At 41.5% G+C, this 21,328-nt stretch overlaps 1 protein-coding gene across 7 annotated transcripts in view; it reads right to left on the reverse strand.

The window, feature by feature from the left end:
• Positions 1 to 21,328, reverse strand: part of SVIL (supervillin) — a 97,599-nt gene that overhangs the window by 40,881 nt on the left and 35,390 nt on the right. For 3 of the 7 annotated variants that reach the window (XM_075827494.1, XM_075827492.1, XM_075827489.1), the window contains 5 exons: positions 18,129 to 18,342; positions 16,632 to 16,770; positions 7,440 to 7,487; positions 6,823 to 6,900; positions 5,196 to 5,264 (listed from right to left, as the gene is read on the reverse strand). In XM_075827494.1, the coding sequence (XP_075683609.1) occupies positions 5,196 to 5,264; positions 6,823 to 6,900; positions 7,440 to 7,487; positions 16,632 to 16,770; positions 18,129 to 18,342 (548 nt within the window). The remainder of the gene's footprint in view (positions 1 to 5,195; positions 5,265 to 6,822; positions 6,901 to 7,439; positions 7,488 to 16,631; positions 16,771 to 18,128; positions 18,343 to 21,328) is intronic. The other 4 variants (XM_075827495.1, XM_075827493.1, XM_075827490.1 and 1 more) reach the window with 3 other exon arrangements.

Raw genomic sequence — 21,328 nt, forward strand, 5'->3', positions numbered from 1 at the left:
TAAATTCATAATACCTAGTGCCTCACATTAATAAAAGAAAGCCGTTTTTATTTTATTTTTTTACAGCGTACACATTATAGGACGCTATAAATTTGTTGTGCCGGTTATTACGGTCACGGCGATACCAAATGTGTGTATATTTTATGTATTGAGATTTTATTTTAATGTTTATTGTAAAAAAAAAACAAAAAACTTTTTTTTCTTCATTTAATAGTACTTTATTTTACTTTTTTAGTTTTCAACTTTAATGTACGGACATATCTTTATACTGATAGTACACAGGCAATTGTCTGACCATATTTCCTATTAGGGTATACTTGGGTATGTCCAGACAGCCCTGGGGTCCTTCAATGGACCCTGGGCTGTCTGCCCATATATGGTATGTCCCCCCTCTCATTTTCCCCTTTAATGCTGCAGTCAGCTTTGATCACAGCATTCAAGGGAATAGAGGCAGTGATGAGGTTTTTCTGATCTCTGCCGTTAGAGCGGGGCTGCGGCTGTGTAATACATCCATTGCCCCGCTACTGACAAGCGCGCATGCGGTTAGCATGAGGTGATGCGGCCGTCACTGCACTAATGAGCGCCGCCACTGAATACAGAAAAAGGTTGGTATTTTGCAGTGCGCCTTGTTCTCTTGTTCTCTGTTCAGTGCCAGCGCTCATTAGTGCAGTGTCGGCCGCATCACATCATGCTGAACGCGCGTGCACACTTGCAGTCAGGAGCGGGGCAATATCTGTATTATACAACCGCAGCCCCGCTCTGATTTCATTCATGTTTTACAATACTAAGCAGTTCGGCCGCACAGCTTAGTATCGAAATACATAAATTAACAGTATTGAACCATTTGAGGGGGCACGGCATTGAAATCGTATCGATATTTCGATGGATTGTGAAACCCTACTTCAGACGCGGCGGAAAAACTTGAGGATTTTGCTGTAATCCGTGACAAAAACCCTCATGTTACAAACCCACTCTGAACAACACCCGAATAACTATTCTCCCATTTGCTTTTTCAACACATGGCACCTGAAAGCGCTGCGTGCGTTCAGCCTTGGGCTAAGACTACAAGGTTTTCATTTTTGCAATAGTCGAAAGGTCTCTTTCAAGTTCCTTGTCTATAGGTAACAACGCAACGGCGATTTGCGTGAGAACTTTTTTTTTAATAGACTAGTCAGTGTGATTAGTGTAACTTTGTATTTAGTCTTTATTAAAAAAAATAATACTTTTGGAGATACAGCTGTTCTGTATCCCCTATACAGAACAGCTGTATCTCTCGATTTACACGGAATCCATCCCACGGACCTGACGGGTTCAGTGACAGCAGGTCCTGCGTGTCTCAGATTACAGGTGGATCATGCGTGTCAATCACATCTAAGTTATGAACTTAGACGCGCAGGATCAAGCTGTTACTGATCACATCTGACACGCAAAACGCACCGACACATTCAGTGAAAACCGAACGATACAGCTGTTCTGTATAGAGAATACAGAACAGCTGTATCTCCAAAAGTAAAACTATTTTTTTTAAAAAAAGACTAATTATAAAGTTACACTAATCACACGGACTAGTCTATTAAAAAAAAACAAAAAAAAAACGCCCTCAAAGGTGTACATAGCATTTAAGATTTAATAACTCCTGAATCAAACAGATCTGAGTAAAAACATGTGTCCCTAAGCGCAAAGTCCCTGTCAGTAAGGCTATGTTCACACTTGCACTATGATACTCCCTTGGCAAGAATAGCAATGCATGCTGCGAAAATCCCGTCAGGACATTACAAATCATTTGGGTTAGTTGGTCGAGGTTCAGATCGGATGTTAGAATGGAAGCCATGATGCCAGTATGAACAGAGCCTGACTCGTGCTGCCCAGAGGGAACGTAGGGAAAGGTTCCCTTTAATGGTTCCAAAACTTGGAAATGACACTCGCACACTACACAACCGCTCTGCCTGTTGGTCATGTTTTAGCAATTTCCCTCAGGAATTTTGAGGCAGATTTTGAACTGCCTGTGGTTTTTTTCCCACTGCGTTATTTGCCCGCGGCCATTGAAACTAATGCAAGGACAGTGTGCAAAAAACGCAGCGAAAAATGCTCGGAAACTAGCACCGCAGGTTTTTCAATGGGAGGTCAGAGGCGGAAACCAAGGCAAGGAAATGTCCTTTTTTTTCCCCGCGAGCTGCCAAAAGCCACCTGGAAAAAAAAAAAAACACCTCTGCCTTTCATTGAAGTCAATAAGTGGCGATTTCGGCCATTTTTTGGCGCTTATTCTGACGCGGTTTCTGCGTAAAAAACTGTGTGAATTGACCCGAACCCACAAACAAGATATGGAAATAAATTAAATACTTAGGTAATTTTAATGCGAATAATTGCCATTCTGATCCAATATGTCAAATCTCCTACAGGCCACTAAACTAATGGAAAGTCAATTTTCTAATTTCCTTCCAATGCAGAAAGGTGCAGTATGTTTCACTAAATGTTTAATATTTTTGGGAGATGGTTTTACATTAAAGTTGTCAAGAACCGGACTCTAATAGCATTAATTGGTAAAAATAGACGCTGCACTGGAAACTAGAATATCGCATTACAAGCCATTCATTGTAGGATTTATGAAACCATTTGCATTGTGAAAATAGCATTTGGTCCAATGCCATCTTGAAATTACACTATAGCAAAATGCGTAGCTATAGGGGGCTGAAGAGGTAGCCGTGCCAATGCCAGCGGTGGTGGTGCAGATTGCATATCAGAACGCAAAACCGGCACATAAGTCCATCTTACTATACATATCACAAGGTCTTTGCACACTTTGTATGGCACTAGGTCTACACAGTAGCATAAGTCGGAGGTACACACTGCGAACAACCAATAGGCTTCCATGAAATATAAAAAAAAAAAAAAAACAGGATGCCTCTGTATGAAATGCGCAATCCACTGCAATACTCCATACAACAGAAAAAAGGCATAACGTTCGTATACCAGTCCGGCGGAGGCAAAAAGGACACTCTTGGCCTCTGTCGAATGCATGGAGCCTATGGATCTACTTTAACGCATACACATTGCTTTCCTGGCAAATACAGAAAACACACTGCAAACACAGTGTGAAAGGGGCCTTACTAAGTCGGCTTCCTCTGTAGTGCACCAACGGTCAGAGGAACAAAGTAACCAGCGCTTGGTCTAGAAGTAAGAACTGCTACACTAGTCCATTCATACAATCTGACCAAGGAAAAAAAAAAAAAAAAAAACATTTATACCAGCATTTATACCAGCGGAAGTACAGAATCATGCCCGGAATGTTGCAGGATATTGTAGTACTTTGGCTATTGGCTGCTATGAAATTTGTTTGGCAACATCTCATGCAGGCCCAAGCTAAACCTATTATATTATAGATATTAAGTTTATATTTTCCATGGGGTCCATCTGACGGTAAAACAGACAGACCGGATGGTATAGAATTGGACAGGAAAAATCAACTGTGTCACCAGTCCCCCCAAAATAAGCAGTGTAAAAGGCTTCTGGCAGCCGCTCATCTCCCCACTGCTCCATCTAATTAACACGCCTGCTTGTCTGAGCCAAACAATATTTTAATCATCATAATTTTTTTTTATTTTTTTTAATTAAAAGACATTCTATAAATAGCTCATCACCCCAGGATGAACACTGAACAAAAATGTCATATTTTCGGGATTATACTCTAATCCAAAATAGACAATTATATATGCAAGTGTTTGTTGTATAAACTCTACCCGGCTTCCCCAAATGGTGGATAGCAGATGGAGGAGTCCTTTGCCGTCTAGACATACGGCATTTAACCTTTATTGCTCTCATCTAGCTTAGTGAAAGATGGAAGAGGGGCTAATCTGCGATGCTCAGAATCTGATCCAAGTGACAAGACGGTTCTACCTGTGCCAAACCCGCTCTAAATTGGATTATACGAGCCGGTCTAAAGTCAGAGGTATTTACACTTCTTAGATAAGACAAGGTATAACAATGTATAGCAAAATATTCATACAAATACGGACAGGGAAAATTTTGACTATTCCTATAATTTGAGCTAGGACATCAGAGACTTATTTGGTAAATGATATATAAAAGTAGGTTTCTAAACCAATCCAGAGCACATGATAAAAGGTTCTAGGCTTGTGCATAGATTTTAAGGAGCGTGAAATAAGGCCGAATACACGCGACCATAATTTTATGGTCTGTGTGCTATCCACAATTCTGCGGTTAGCATAGGGACCCATTAATTTACATGGCCCCATGCACACGACCATGATGTTCACCGATCCATGTGGGGGAGGCAAACACTCAGGACAAGTCATTTTACTGTCCGTATTTACGGCACGGACTCGCCCATTGAGGTATGGGACCGTGAAAACTGTGGACAGTATACGGGTTACTGTCCGTTTGTCGTCCACAATTGAAAATACTTTGCCAAGCGATGCCCGGAATTGGCTCCTGAGCGATCATGTGACCTACTCCGGGGGTTGGGACGAACTTGTCAATTTCAGCCTTCCCTTTTTTTTTTTTGCTGATCCGTGAATACTGATGACACATGGATGCACAACAGAAAATTTTGGGGGACAAAGGCACCACAAATACAGACAACGGATCCGTGGTTTTGTGGACTGCAAAAATCACCACGGTAAATTGCATTAGCCCTAAGAGTTTAAATTAGGGTCCTACAACTTGGGTGAATAACTTTATGAATCTGATCTTTTTAGCAGATTATATAAGGAGTGGTCCAGGAGATAGGGACATTCAGGACATCAGTCGGGATCCTATGTAAGCAGGATGTGACCATCGTACTTCTGAAATTAATGGCTATTCAGGAATTAAAAGTCTATACTCTTATCCTTGATAGGAAAGCACTTTTACCACAGAGCCTCTTTGTTCTTTGCAGGTTGACGTACTGTAGGTTCAAACCCTTGAACATTTTTACAGGAAGACCTTTTTCATGCAACTATAACCACCCTACAAACTTACCGGTAAACAAGTTGTTGCTACACATTGTAATTTCACGACAAGCTTCTATAACCAAAAAGCTTCCCAGTTGTTGACCTACAAGTCCAATACCCATCTTTACCCCTTACTGGAGGTTAGCAGGCACACTTCTAGAACATTGCTATGGGCTATACCATATTAATCTCAGTAGGATTTCACAAAAACCTATTACCGTCCCAGTTTTATTTATCTAAATTCACCTTCCATCTCCAAGGATGACGTTCTGCAAACATCACCGGACTGGACTCTCTCATTTTATCATTACTGACCTTGAAGGTAAAGAAAGAAATATAAAAAGAAAATAAGAAAGAAAGAGAAATGAGCTATGGGAAAGTAGAACACACCAAAATAGCAACTCGCTAGTATCAGCCAGAGCGGCGTGTATTTTACAGGGGGTATCAACGGGGAAAAGCACTTTGGCACCTGTATTAAGAATCAGCAAAAATTATAGTAAAAAAAAAAAGAAAGGCTAAGGGCCAGTTCACACACAGTTTGACGCGGAAATCGCGTCGGAAAACTCGCCAAAAAAACAGTCGAAAATAGTTCCCATTGATTTCAATGGGAGGCGGAGGCGTATTTTTCCCAGGAGCGGAAAAACCAACTCGCGGGAAAAAGGGACATTCCCTATCTTCGGGCGTTTATGCTTCTGACCTCCCATTGACATCAATGGGAGGCAGAAGCAGCGTATTTCGCAGCTTTTTTTGCTGACGGCGCTCAATGGCCTCGTGCAAAAAAACGCCACAAAAATCGGCGTGCAAGCAGAGCAAAATCTGAAAAAAACCCAGCCTTAGTTTTAACACTCACTGACTAGTTGGTAAATGTACTGTAAACCCACACCTTGTAGTGCCCATTAAACCATACTAAAAGGCCAAACAGCTGCCCAGCCATCTAAATGATCTGGCTATTATATACTATATATAGGCAAAATCACTGGCGACATTAACTGATCTGTGTTCTCAAATTTAAGGACCAAAAAAATAAAATAAAAAAGTGGTCATTCTCTGGATAATTTTTAAAAGGGGTATTCCCTACTTAAAATATTCTGGAACATGACTAGGACCTCCACCGATCCCACGAACGAAGGTCCTTTTGGCTGTTCTGCACAGCGACAGTCTCGTCCATCTACTGTGCTAGGAACTGCAACATGGCTCCATCCAAGTGATTACAGACACAAATCAGGAAAAAACTAAGGATTCGCAGTGTTGAGGATCAGTACCGGGGTACCGGCAGTAGGACTTCCACGATCAGGAAATAATGGTCGGAAAGCCCCTTCTAATGATCAGAAAACCCTTTCCAAATCTATTTGGCCATTGCTTGGTTAACTATTTCCAGAAAAGCTAAATGAAAACAAATCTGGTCACAAGTACAGCTAGAAAACGATTCAGCTACTCAAGAAAGATCTAAAAATCGAGAAACGGCTAAATAGAATTGACAATTTGACAGAAGAGGACAACTCCATGGCTTTTCAGGTAGAAATACTCAATAAACCAGCGCTAGCTCTATTTTCTTACATTTGGATCATGGAGGTTAATAGATTGTCAGATCTTAGATTTTATATAGAATGTTAGAGAAGGTACACGGTGATAAGATCGCAGTGCAGTGGCAAGGGGGCTTATATAGTTTGATCGAATGTATCTTTAAAGATTGGATGAGGACCAAATCTTTTACCTCCTAATGTTCGCATCCAAGAGCACAACAATCTAACTTCACTTGCAGGGTGAAAGGTGACAGGTTGTATTTGGCCATGCTACTACTATTGGCACTATTCGGGTCCTAGTTCTCATAAGAAACAATAGTGATATTTGCTGGTTCACACGGTTTCCTCACCTGATGTATAGGAACAAAATACTGGCATTTATAGGCGGCAGGTATAGCAGGAGTGTAAATAGAAGCATAGACAGGTTCCTATGGACAGAGGCAGAAGCAAAGCAAGAAAATTAGAAGAAAGGAGTGGTCATAAAATAAAAAGGAAAAAAAAATAAAATGCTGAAGTATAAATACTCGCTTTATAAGCAGCATAAAGCGACATACAAGCAGGGGGGGGAAAAAAACAACGGAAAGACTGCAAATTTGATAACTCCTTGTGTGCTTCAAAAGCCATACACAGCCCATGCAATGTATTCAGCCAGAGACCAACGCAATGTTCCTGTATATGAAATGATCCGGTATATTCCTAAGCTCAGTCCTGAAAGAATCTCCACCATCTATATATGTCAAAGGAGTATGTGATGGACAAACTAAGACTGGAGAGGGACAAGCAGACGGTACGCAATGACCTCAGTTGGAATGCAGCACATAGAATCAGCACCAATACTTTATACGTCAATACTAGACCGAGCAATATCCGATGACATCACTTCAAAGCTGCACAAAGAAGCATATGACAGCGCACAGCCAATATTACAAACACTTCTTCCAAGCCGTTGTGGCATAGTCCGGCTTACCCACAGCTGATTAGACAGGGCATAATCATCTTTAATATCTCCTTCTTCCTACAGGTTAAAACAAACAGGGTGATGAAGTAGAAAGACCCAAGTGAAGAAATACTTCATACATCATAGGTAAAAGGCAGCACTATTTCTAAACGTAACAAGGCTACTGCTACTCAGGACTGCTGCAGCATGTCAACTGTATTCTGCAATCATGGTATTCACCAATAAATCCTCAGAATAACCTCATACGGACTCCCTAGAAATACTATTCATATACTAAACCCCATACAGAATAGTAAACATGTGCCATATCAGTTAGTAGGAAAGTTTAAAGAAGCACTCCAGCAATTTTGTTTTATTTTTTGCCTATATAGTGCTGATTAGGCTATTAAAAAATAGTGTCTCTTGTGTATACCCGTTTTAGTTGATGTGCCATTTATGGGTTATTTGTCCTTTTTCCTCTCGGATATGGTTCCACTAATGCAGACTTTTCCCATGATGCTTCTGGCTTTGTAGAGGCAGAGGGGGTGGAGTCTCATCACACTGCACCTGCTCTGTGTCCTATCTAAATACAGCAAGTGATCGATCAGTGGCATAGAACTTCTGTCCTCACTGTAGAGTCTGTGCATCCTATGTAATGCAGCTTCAGCCTGTCTCCTCTGCATTCTGCTGGTGATAGATTTCTCCAAGTCAGCACTTACAAGCAGGATGCAGTGAGTAGCAGCATCTCATACAAATAAACTCACGCTCTGCAGACCGCACTCACAGACAGTGTGAGATAGGGGAGTTTTAGAACTCTTCAGATATTCATTGTAGGGACTCACCTATTCTATCACTGCACTCCTGCTCCCTTAGAAAGGTCAGACATCTCTTCAGCAGTACTATATGCATGGGGGACATACAGAGGAACAAGGAAAACAGAGCTAGATGTGGAAGTGAGGTGTCTCAGAGCTGCCAGGAGGGATTAAAAAGGTGATGTATTCTGTAGTTTACAGGAAGTCAGCCACACAGGAGACTGACCTGTCTACACACGAGGGCATGGTCTATTTTAGTGGTCAGACTGATATCACATAATAGCTGCCCATAATGAAATATGAAAATACATGGATGAAACTGATCTCAAAAGAAACAAAAAAGACACTGCTAGAATAATGCAGAGTTAGCAACAGGTGCACAAAAAAAAAATATATATTTGCAGGAGGGCTTCTTTAAGATTTTTATTAAACCATTGTAAAATCTGTCCCTTCATAGATGCATACTAAAGTTATGGAATAAAGTAATGATGTTAGGCTTCTTTACATCACATTGAGATGTTTAAAAAAATAAATAAATTAAGCCATCATGAGTATTTTCTTCTCCGTACACATTTCAGTTGACATAGTGGGCACACAGTCTGATGGCCAAAACCAATTACCTGATCGAGTCATAGCCTAGAAAAATTGTTAAAATCAATTGGAAATCTATACTGCATGAAAAATGTTTAAAAAAAAAGTGTGTAAAAAAAATTACAAATATATACTTCTAGGCCTCAATGGGAAAACACATTGTAGTGCATAAGATGCATTTTTTTACGCTCGTGTTTAAAAAGGTGTTGCGTAAAAAAAAACAAAAAAAAAAACAGCATCAGGTCAATTCTTGGTCCGTAAAACGCGCGTAATTGCCATAGTCAATGAGAGTCCTAAATATGTGCCCAAAAAACGGGTCAAAACGTCCATTTTAAAAACCGCTTTGCAAAACCGCTAGCATTTTTTACGCATTTACACGTCGAGTATTTATTTTGAGTGCCGTGTGAACAAGGCCTTAGAGTCTAGTTGTGACATTCACTCAATCAACCTACTCCCAGCTTTGCATAATGGCAGGATGTTCCTAAAGATACAGGTCTTTTACAAGCGCTATGGTTCCTCGAAGGAGCTGTTGGACAAACCTTTTTAACTCCAGAAAAAAAAAGTTCCATGACTCCAATTAAACTAGAGTTGTGAGACCCAAGAAGCACAAGCTTCTTACACTGGGCAACAAAATCGCTGTATACTGTACATCTAGCTTAAAAGTACACATGAGGCTGTGTGTAAAACAGGACATTGTGAACTCATCCCTTTAGGATTACCTTCACCTTGAACGATCTTTTTTTTCTGTGAGTGCAGGGATCCGCACCTTCCTACATGGCAGATCATGTCTTTGTAGAGTAAAAGTAACCCCCAACCTTATTGTTTCTGCTTCTTTTATCTGAATTAGTCTCTGTCGGGATTACATTTTGTTATGAGATGCATGAGATAATAGAGTGTTCTTACAATGGGATGGGATGTCCATATTAGCCCCAACTTCTCCCATCTTAATAGATATTAAAGGTATTGTCCGCTACCGGACAACGGATGACCTATCCACAGGATAGGTCATCAGTGCATGATTTGTGGGGGTCCGACACCCGGACCCTTCTTGCCATGTTTTGCAGCACGGCTCCGTACATTGCATAGCAACTAACTGCTTCCGGCTCCGTACATTGCATACTGTGCAACATCATCCGATGCACGCAGGCCACCGTAGCAGCTGATCAGAGCGGGGTCTGGGTTTCTGACCCGCACCGATGATATACTGATGACCTATCCGGTGGCTAGGTCATCAGTCGTCCGGTAGTGGAAGACACCTTTAAGAATTAAATTACACTAGTTCAAGGGCAAATCAAATTGGGACAAGAGTTAAGGGACAAGCCTACTCCGAATAAAACCATCTTTGAGGCCGCCATTTTTCTACTTGTTGGTGTGAGGTGGTCTCCCCGGTAGCATGGTTTTGGTGGAGGTGTTAACAGACCTATTGGTCAAATCCTGGACAATCCCTTCTAATACTTTAGATTAATGATTTGTACAAAATCAATGCGATGATATGCTGTTCCGGTTTAGCTAACCTTGCATTTAAAAAAACAGCTGATATGATATTTAGCAACTGCACTGTGTAAATGCAGAGTTAAAATGTATATTAGAGGCAAAAAACGGCCCATAATTCGAAACCATAATTTTCCTTCAGAAACGTATTTCCATTACAGCCTCTGCCAAGGATATTTAACAGTAATCTAATCCCAGATGAAGGCAGCCAAACATGAACTAAGTTAACACTTCTGCAAATGTCTTAAAACGGCACCATCTGGAGAGAGGTGATCCCCCCCCCCCCTCCCCAAGAGAACTGCACAACCAAAAAAGTGCAACCGATAAATTCACCTCAATTCACAATCCAGCAATTTCTGGAAGAGGTTTATAAACATTTGCTTAACAAGTTTCCTGCTTGAAGGAAACTTAAAAGCACTTAAGATAAAAGGGGCGAATAAGTCTATGAAGAAGTCTATGGGTTTCAATGTCCCTGTCTATCTTGCTAGTAGGACATACTGGACGTAACCTACATAAAATACTAAGCATGACCTTGTGCTTTTACCAAGAAGTTAATAGCAATTGCTAGTTTAGTCCCTTTAACGTATGCTTCTCCTTCTGAATCGGAGGGACATACATTTCTAATGTCAGTGGAAAGTCCTGAGATTCCTAGGTGTAAAAAAGCATAGCGTACGCCCTCAGGCAAGCTGTATATTTGCTATGCTTCTGTGCTTTAAGACCTAAATAAGTGTCAAGACATGCTTAGGATATCAGAATAAAATTTCAGAGATAGCTTAAATTATTGCAACAGCTTCTGGTTATAAACCATACCATGTATGTGTGCCTGTAAGTGAAACCAAATACAATATTGTAATAGGACCGTCCTGCCACTTTGAGAGCACATATATGATCGGCGCCTTTGTAAGAGTATATACACAAAAAAACAATTACGGTTTAATACAATATAGTCTTAAAAGTATTATTTTACTACAAGGAGACGCAAGTGCCATTACCCTCCTAGAACATGACAAGTTGTATTCGAAAAGTTCCTAATGAACAATCTGAAAACTGCTGTCTATACACAAAAAAAACCTTAAAAAAAATAAAAAAAAAAGGACTTTAAATAGAAATTCAACCATAAAGAGGCTTTAACTCGTGGACCTCTTATGGGTTACAGTCCAGACAAAAAAATTAAATATCAACTACCACCTAAACAGGTTGCCCGCTTTAGACAATCCCTTTTGCTTTAAAAGGGTCATGATGATAAACTGACCATAGAGTGTCCCGCCTCAGGGACCCCCAGTGATCAGGTGTAATCTGTGGGAAAAAAAAAAACACTTCTGCCTCCCATTGATTTTAATGGATGTTCAAAGGCGGACACCGCTACAAGAAAGGGCATGACACTTGTTTTCCGGGAGCGGACAAAAACCGCCTCATTAAAAAAAACACAAAAACCTGCCTCTGCCTCTTATTGAAATCCATGGAGGGAGCTTTTTTGGCCAACACAGATGCGGTTTCCACATCAAAATCAGCATCAAAAACCACTGAACTGGGCCTTAAAACCCAATGGTCTAAGGCCCCATGCACACGAACGTGCTTGAGTGAGAGTGAGAGAGTGAGAGAGTGAGAGAGTGAGAGAGTGAGAGAGTGAGAGAGTGAGAGAGTGAGAGAGTGAGAGAGTGAGAGAGTGAGAGAGTGAGAGAGTGAGAGAGTGAGAGAGTGAGAGAGTGAGAGAGTGTGAGAGAGTGTGAGAGAGAGTGAGAGTGAGAGTGAGAGTGAGAGTGAGAGAGTGAGAGAGAGAGAGATATGGTGGTCTTAAACAGCTCGTTGATCGGCATTCGTTTGCGCCTTTCACAAGGAGCTAAGTATGGGAATAAGCGATCGTTACTACGATCGTTCGTCCTCATACATTTCTATCATGTCGGCAGCACGTCTCCCTGTTTAGACAGAGATGTGCCAACGATAACGTTGTCGGCATTTAAAACGATACAATCAGCCGATGAACTAGCATTTGCTCGTTCATCAGCTGATCGTTGCCGTTTGCTCAATAATGTTGCCTGTGTAAAAGGGCCCTAACTCCACGGGGGATAACAATGTATGGGGGATAACAATGTATGGGGGATAACAATGTATGGGGGATAACAATGTATCAGTGTTCTTTTAATGTTCCAGTGGTACTTCACTCCATTTCTGTACAAACTAGATGTAAAGAAAGAAAATATGCACTAAGAAAATGTTGAGACAGATTTTGCGCAAACAAAAAAAATGACCTGCTTATTCTTTCAGAAACCCCCTAGCAATAGAACAATAATGACTTTACTAAAGGGTGTTCTCCGTTTCAAGAACACATGTATTAGATCTGCTTTCATCTCCAGTAAGTGATGGAGAAAGCGCTTTGGGAACTGTACACCACATATGGCATTCAGCTGTGTGAACAGTATAGAAGTGGGTACTGTATAGGGTCATTTCTTAAGAGTTCATCTTCCTAGGTATACAGCTATTGGTGGGTGCACCTGGGACCCATTACTGGACCTCCAAAGACACTTTGATGTTAAGGGAGCAGGAAAAGGTACATTTTTAACATACTGTCGACTTAGAAGATCAACCCCTGTTAGACCAATGTGTATATGATATTCTACACGTAAACTTGCTGACTGCCTATAATTTAATTTGTGAAGTAGAAAAAGCAGACATAGAAAATTCCCTGTTTATACAGAAGGTTGGCAATACCACGTGATCATTTACTCATCCTTCTCAACTACAACCAAGACAAAAACAATTTCAAACTTTACATTTACATGCAAAATGTATAATGCAAACTCCCCCATACACAACGGTAATGTATCCTATGTATTGTATTAGGTTATTTGAGAGACGGACACTTATGAAAATGAGAGCAAAGGATTAAACGGAACCGGTCACCAGCATTTCACCTATTAAACCAGCAATACCTGGTGGTAGTGGGTGAAAAATCATTTTTATGTAACCTACAATTGTCTTCTTAGTCGGCTCTGTAGTAGGGTAGGGAGTCTGACCATACATGACTGGTGCATTCATGCTATGACGAGATTTCGCCACACAAGGCGGGCCAGTAGGACGGTGGGCGGGCAGAAGCGGAACGAACAAGACTGCTAGATTCTTACCATAAAAGGCGCAAAATGTTTGCAGACCGTTCCTTTCAGAGGAGTTTAGGAGAGGCGATAACGGCAATGGACTTTTGACAGCAGCGGCCAGTGAGGGGTGAGTAGAGTTCAATAGCTGAAATGCTGGTGACAGGTTCCCTTTAAGGTGTTGCCCCCAGCAAGCATAGGAAAGCAAGTGTTTTTTTTCTAATACAGGATTGGGTTGATTGTGTTACTATGGCCATTCTCCAGTAATCTTTATAAATATTCCATATTACTAACTAGAAGGTCAATAAGCGAGACCATAAGGAAGACGAGTTATTAATATCTTATTACCCCACGTGATGTCAGCAATGACTACAGACCTGCTTTGAACACCTTTGGATAATCACATTTTGTTAGAAGGGTCTCTGATCACAGAGGGGGACATTGCTGGGACCCCCAAAGATTGGCTGAAACCTATGAGGGACCTTGCAAGCCAATGTTCATCACCCTTCAGGGCCTTAGAAGGGGAACTGAGAAGAGAGTAAGAAAAAGCGAAAGCAAGAAATAGCAAAGAGAGAAAGTAAGAGCGCAAACGAGATAGAGCGCAAACGAATGAGAAAGAAAACTTTTTTGGCCCCAAACTAAAAATGAATGCTGACTTTAGTAGATTACGTTTAATGCTCTGCTCGTGGTGGCCGATAATTACTACCTCACAGGATATGTACCTCTGTATTACTTTAAATTTAAAATGTCCTCCTGTTTTTTATTAAAGTCAGCACTGGAGGCGGAGGGAATACGCTATAATATCCTCAGTCATCTCTAGATCATAGACATTGTGGGTGCCAGGTAACTACACCAAAACTGAATATTCAGCTATGGGTGGAGTAAGTCTTCAAGACATTTCAACCATTTTCAAATGCTTTACCCCCTCAGCTAATTTGGGCCAGGATGGAGTGATTTACCAAAATGAGGTGACCCCCTATTCTTACCCTCCAGGATACCTACAATACAGCAGTAAGCGTGTCCAGCGTACTAGAAAATAATCCAGCATCATTTTTGTAGGCTCAAGGACCCTTTCCCTTTAAGCAGATCAAACTCTAGACCATGAACTACCTCTAAAAATCCCTCATCTAATGCAGGATATGCAGAACTGAATGTTTTCTGCCAGCTATTTCCCTTCATGTCAATCACACAGGGACAGCAGGATACAGTGAATCTAATATGTTTCATGGCCCTTAACCTGGCCGACAATGGGTCAAAGCAAATACAAGATAAGACGGAAGCAGTACAATGTGCAAAGCACGATATGTGGACAGCTATGTGAATAGGTAAATAAGGGGAGATCAAAAATGGTGCAAGAGCAAAGTGGAGCCGATCACCAGGGCAAACAATTAAGTCAGTTTTTAATTTTCCAAAGGGCCTCTCATAAATGAAAGATGAAATCCGATAGATTGCTATGGGCAACTACTCCACTATTCCTTTGTACTAGTTTTAAAAAATCTCCACTAATGACTCCAGAAGACTTTAATAAACTGTAAATTTCCCATTAGACCTTATTCACACCTCTATTTAACAGCTTTATGTAAAAGTCATATATTAAGTGCTAAATAAGGGGTTGGATCCAGTTAAGGGAGTGAATGGTAAACCTTTCCCCAAAAGGCTTCATGGCATTTCTTGAAAGGGATCTAGTGCTGTTTTTGGAGCAAAAAGAGAATTTATAACATATCCAGTTTATTGTTCAAAGGATGGAAAAAACACAGGTGGCAGATAGACTGTTGCTAAAAGGGTTTATCCAGAATCCTAAACCACCTATCCACAGGATAGGTGATTTTGTAATCGGAGGGGGCCACACTAATCACAAGAAGAGGGGTCCTGCCACCTCAAATCCTCCTCACTGCACCCTACCGCAGTGGGGAGCTTAAATGGACAGCGTTCAAACCTGCATCTGCCGCCACATTCAATGTCTATGAGAATGACAAACAGCCAACCACTGTATTCTGCCGTTTCCGTCATTCCAATAGGCTTTGAACGGAGCAGCAGCGCACGTGCTCGACCGTTGCTACATTCAATGTTGTCCTCACTGCGGTCGAGCAGTGAGGAGAAACAGGGGGTTCAGGAACCCGTTCTCACAATCGGCGGGGCTCCCAGCAATGTGGTCCCCAGCGATCAGAAGATCATCCCCTATTCTCTGGATGAGTTATGATTTTTGATTCTTGGACAGCTCTTAAAATTTGTTGCTTATTAGTGAAATATTACCTTCATAGACCACCCGTTACAATATAGCATGCCACTGGACCTATGAGACCCAGACCTTGGCTTTTTCCCTACACATTGGCATTGCCGGCCACCTGCACTGCAGGGATCGGTTTTAATGGATTTAGAACAGCGCATGAGGTATCAATTTGCAGTCCTTCGATGCACAAGAGGCAGAATTTCTGTTGCCTATCAGGAGCTGGAGACCCTGTAGCGTTACAAGGACGACCCACCTATTGATTCACATTATCCTGGCCACAACATCAGAATCCAGTTGTAGTAAACTGCAACTTTCCAGCTACTATGCTGAGCTGCAGACATTCATATGGGATCCGATGATCACACAACGGCCCCTGTTGCGTAGTCATAACCTGACTATTCTTTACTAAAAGTTTGGTGCAACTATAGACTACTTATTAAAGCTCATCCCGCCCAAGCACGAGACTTCCCCCAAGATCAAAAAATGTAATCAAATTTGCAAACATGGGAAGAAAATCTAACTCTAGTAATAGGGAACCTTGAGTTTGTTTAATTTGGACCTCACCCTTGTGAAGAAACCAAAATATTGGCAGACTCTTCGAATCACCCTTATCTTATCACCATTACGCTGCTCATGCAACTAAAGTTGTTGTGTACTTATAAAAACGATATAAAAACTTACCAAGGAATGAAGAGGCCACCGAGTACTATGAAGAGTGCAGCTGCAAAGTTCTAGCTAGACCATTGGCTCGTATGGATCATTTTATTACTTCCAAGAAACTTTAAATCAACACACATAAGAAATTCCCGTGCATTAACCACCCGGGTGCAGCGCTCCTCTCACATGAGTTATACATGACTGGGTTTAGAAATCTTGTGGTCAGAGTTAAGTACTGTACAAGTCCTCAGCTTCAGCGCTCAGTAGCAATTAGCGAGCATCAAGCAGGACTGTTACATCTCAAAGTGCTGGGACAAGTTGGACAGTTTATGCCTAACATGGTTCTCTTTACCTTCTTTTTCAGCGACTGCTCAATTTCTTGCAGCTGGGTGCGCGAGCTGCGCTCTATGACAGACACTTTGCTGTAGTCCTGTTTTTTGTTAATCCTGTTCTTCCAGTCTTCCTCCCCACTCTTCTTCAACAACGCCAGCCTAAGAAGGAATAATATGCCACATTGTTTGGGAGACATTCTTAGCAAGTCATGTAGTCCACAGAGACCCGAAAGAACATTGCACTACGTTTTTTTGGACAAAATCGATGGACATTAAAGGATGTCCTACTCTGCAAAATGTGATAGCCTAGACTCCTGGCATTTGGTTTTATGCAATGCAACAAATTTTAGGAAAAAGTTAGCATATTAATGTGCCAACAATTGCCCTGGTTGTACTATGGGATGCAGAATAAGTAGAGTGCCACCACAGAAAATTAACATTTCAAAATAAATTTTCATTAAGCACATAGGACATTGAGGCTGCAGCACCCCCATTTTCTGATACACTCTAATAGAAATAAAGTTTCTGGCAGACTTTTTAGCAGTCCCCCAGACTTTTTTTTTTAGCAGAAGTCGTCAGAACGAGTGCAGGTCAAACACTATAGGTCTGCTGTATATCATATTTAAATTAAAAGACAATGAAACGGTTTATGGTGGTGCCTTTAACTCTTAAAGCTATACACACTCATTTTAATATAGCTATGAATAGAACATATTTGAATACATTTCTCCATGAGACATAATGGTGATCAACAATAAGACCAAATTAAAGAAAACAGAACGTTTACACCATGTTGAACTTTCTGGACATCAGAGAAGGAGGGTGAAATACAGTAATCCAACAGGTCTAGAGACTACTTACATTTTATTAGATTAGCACTCAGACCCTGAAAGTTCTAAATAAAGAGAGACAGAGACACAGAAACTCATTGTATCCCCTGGGTCTGTCAAGGAAGATAAGAACGTTGCGTCACAACAACAAACAGGACAGCCTGGACCCTTTGTTTCACGGGGTGTATGACGGCATCATCCAATGGACACAATGCTGCAGCGACTGACTAAGCCGGCAATGACAGTGTTATGAGAACCATAGGATTCAGACAATAATATGATTCAACATTACCAGTCCCTCGGCTCAATCCCACTGACTTCACCAAGTCCAATGTACTGCAGGGTAACAAGTCCCTACTGCCTTGTGATAACAATGGATTTAATAATCAATTATATTTTGTATTTTCCTTGTTGCCCTTGCCAAGGATATACGTCTTAAATATCATGTCACAAATGTAATCACTTCTACGGATTTAATAATGGCCAAATAGAGAAGACAGAAGAGAACCGCACCTCGTTTTCTGTAGGTAACATTTGCAATATATTTTTACCCTCCAATCCTACAACCCCTTCAGTGCTGTATGCATAATGTATATGAGACATTCTTAGTATAGCGAGCATTAAAAAAAATCCTAAAGTCATGCACCTAACATTGCTCATGGAGTGAACAGGCTTCAATAGGATTACCTGTCTCGGATGGACATGTTTTTGCCAGAGATGTCAAAATCCTCGTCTGAATCGGTGTCGGCGGCAGGGGAAATCTCAGTTGTTCTCTCCGGGGTCTCCCTTTCCTCTAGCTCTTCTGTCTGTGGTCTGCTGGATACCGCAGGCGAAGTGTGAGAAACGGCTTGTGATGTTGTGGCGGTGCCAAGAGGTTCAGAGGCCGGCTCGACAATCTCTGCTTATTGTGAAGAAAAGCCCAGCATTAGTGAGCAGTCACATGGATTGCAGACTTCTACTTGTAACCCCCCCCCCCCTCCTCGCTCCTCCGCTGTAATCTGCCAGCTGAGCTCATCCCCTTGGTTACACATGTGTTTCCTAAAAAATGATATCATTTCTAGCCATTGCTGACCTGAAATGCAAACAGATCAATCCTCCGCTCAGCGCTGCCATCATTAAGGAGATTTAGTGACATCTATCCTCTTGTTTGCATGTCTCTTTAAGAAATAGGCGTCTTATGCACTCACCTCTTCCCGGCATATACATTTCAGCAGAACGAATGCATAATGCCGAGTACGACAAACAGTTCATAGGAAGGGAAATGCTTCTGAATGAAAATTATGAGTCATTCAGAGGTGGCAACTTTCATAACCTCTCCCTCAGGGCACCGGGGCAGGACAGACACATTGTGGCAAAGGACAGGATGTTGTTAATCTGCTGTATACAGAAAAAAAGGCTTGGAGACGAGACACAATGTTGACCTTGTCAGACAGGCAAGGGGCGAGAAGCTCACCCATATGACAGCCGCTCCCTGCTGTGGATAACTGCATAGCTCAGGTTATAATAAGGCCTCATGCAGACGACCCTGTTTTTTTTTTATTCCGTGTGCAATCTGCAATTTTGAGGATAGCACACGGACCCATTTATAGGGCTCCATGCACACGACTGGGCCGCAAAAACTCAGGTCGTGTCATTATACGGTTCATATTTGCGGCACGACAAGCTGGTGACAATAATTTTTTCCGTGAATATGGATGACACACGGACGCACTATGAAAGTTTTTTCACAGGCAAATGGACCACAATGGATCCGTGGTTTTGGGGACAGCAAAACTACTACGGACGCGTGCATTTGGCCTTAAGAGTAAAATAATTTCAAGGCTATATCCAGGTTCTTTGTGAGACTGAGGGTATGTTCCCACGGCAGCGGCCATTACGGCTGAAATCACGGAGCTGGTCCATGAGGAGGGCATATAGGAAAGACCAGGCAAACCTTTAATCTAGGGGAGCGCGCGCGCACACACTGCAAATCAGTTGTGTATCCCCTTATCGATATAGTACATGAGCAAAAAAAACAGTAGCTGGATTTTTATTTATCCTCTAATATTTTTGGACTGAAGCTTTTTGCTTGCATGATACAAGCAATGGTCCCCATACTAAACGTGATCAGTAAATTGTGTTTCATATACAGTGGGGGGCTTCCTAACACCCACCTTACTATAAATCTTCACTGATTGTATCACAAAAAGTAGTAAATTCCTTTTTTAAATCAAAGAGGACAGCAACCGCATTCCGAAACATGAAGGCAACGAACTGTCCTCACCACCAGGGGGAGGCAAAACAAGCACTGAGAAAGCCAAATAACTTGTCTGCGCTGACCCTTGGATTCAAAATCCTGTGGCCTGAGGGGGCAATTACCCTCATTGTCTGTACACGGTCTATTACCATTTAGAACAGGACTACATAACTGGATTAGAGAATTTGTATCCAAAGGAGGAAAGAAAATCACGATATACATGGTCTCCTCTGCCCAGTTTTCTAGTTATATCGGTTTCTGGGTAAGCTGGATGACCAGCAATAGAGCATTACAGCTCACACAGGGGTCGCATGCCAACTTCCAGAATCATGAACAATATCTGCTAATAGATTTCCCACTACAAAATCTGGCAGATTTGCTACTCTAGCAAAGCTGGGAGACCACCATAAAGTGGAATTGTAATAAGTAAAGAAGCCATAATAGGTGTCAGATAAGCTCCAGAACAGAACTCATCCAAAATCCGACAGAAAAAAAAACCACCTCCATATACCAATGTATGAAATCGAAGACATTTGGATGTCCAGTAGGGCCCTATAGAAGTCTTTTGGCTCTATAGAACTTGGAGGTCGTCTGGATCTGTAATGCCCTCGTGTGCATGAGGCATTAACTTGGCTTTTAACTTATTCTCTTGCTTAAAAGCGTCTGTCACCACATTATAAGTGGCCTATATTGTACATGATGTGATCGGCGCTGTAATGTAGATTACAGCAGTGTTTTTTTATTTAGAAAAACGATCATTTTTGACGGAGTTATGACCTATATTAGCTTTATGCTAATGAGTTTCTCAATGGACAACTGAGCGTGTGTTACTTTTTGACCAAGTGGGCGTTGTGGAGAGAAGTGTATGAGGCTGACCAATCAGTGACCAATCAGCGTCATACACTTCTCCCCATTCATTTACACTGCACATAGCGATATAGCTATATCGCTATGTGCAGCCACATACACAAACACTAACATTACTGCAGTGTCCGACAATGAATATACATTACCTCCAGCCAGGACGTCATGTGTATTCAGAATCCTGACACTTCTGTAGCGTGTGTGTGAAACTACAGCACAGCGAAATCTCGCTGTAAATGACAGTTTACAGCGTAACCTCGCGAGACTACACTTGTTATGCTGTAAATCAGAGAAGTGGTCAGGATTCTGAATACACATGACGTCCTGGCTGGAGGTAATGTATAGTCATTGTCAGAACACTGCAGTAATGTTATAGTGTGTTTATGTGGCTGCACATAGTGATGTAATAAGATCACTATCTGCAGTGTAAATGAATGGGGAGAAGTGTATGACGCTGATTGGTCACTGATTGGTCTGCGTCATACACTCCTCTGTACAACGCCCACTTGGCCAAAAAGTAAAACACGCCCAGTTGTCCATTGAGAAACTCATTAGCATAAAGCTAAAATAGGCCATAACTCCGTCAAAAATGATTGTTTTTCTAAACAAAAAACACTGCTGTAATCTACATTACAGCGCCAATCACATTATGTAGAATATAGGCCACTTATAATGTGGTGACAGAGTCTTTAAATGTAAAGACAGATAAAGCTGCATTATTATGTATATATGAATTAATAGTTCGGTTCGCAAGTAGACTACGAGGCGACCAGTTTTTCCGTTCCTG

The sequence above is a fragment of the Rhinoderma darwinii genome, chromosome 5, assembly GCF_050947455.1.
Source record: "Rhinoderma darwinii isolate aRhiDar2 chromosome 5, aRhiDar2.hap1, whole genome shotgun sequence".
NCBI lineage: Eukaryota > Metazoa > Chordata > Amphibia > Anura > Rhinodermatidae > Rhinoderma > Rhinoderma darwinii.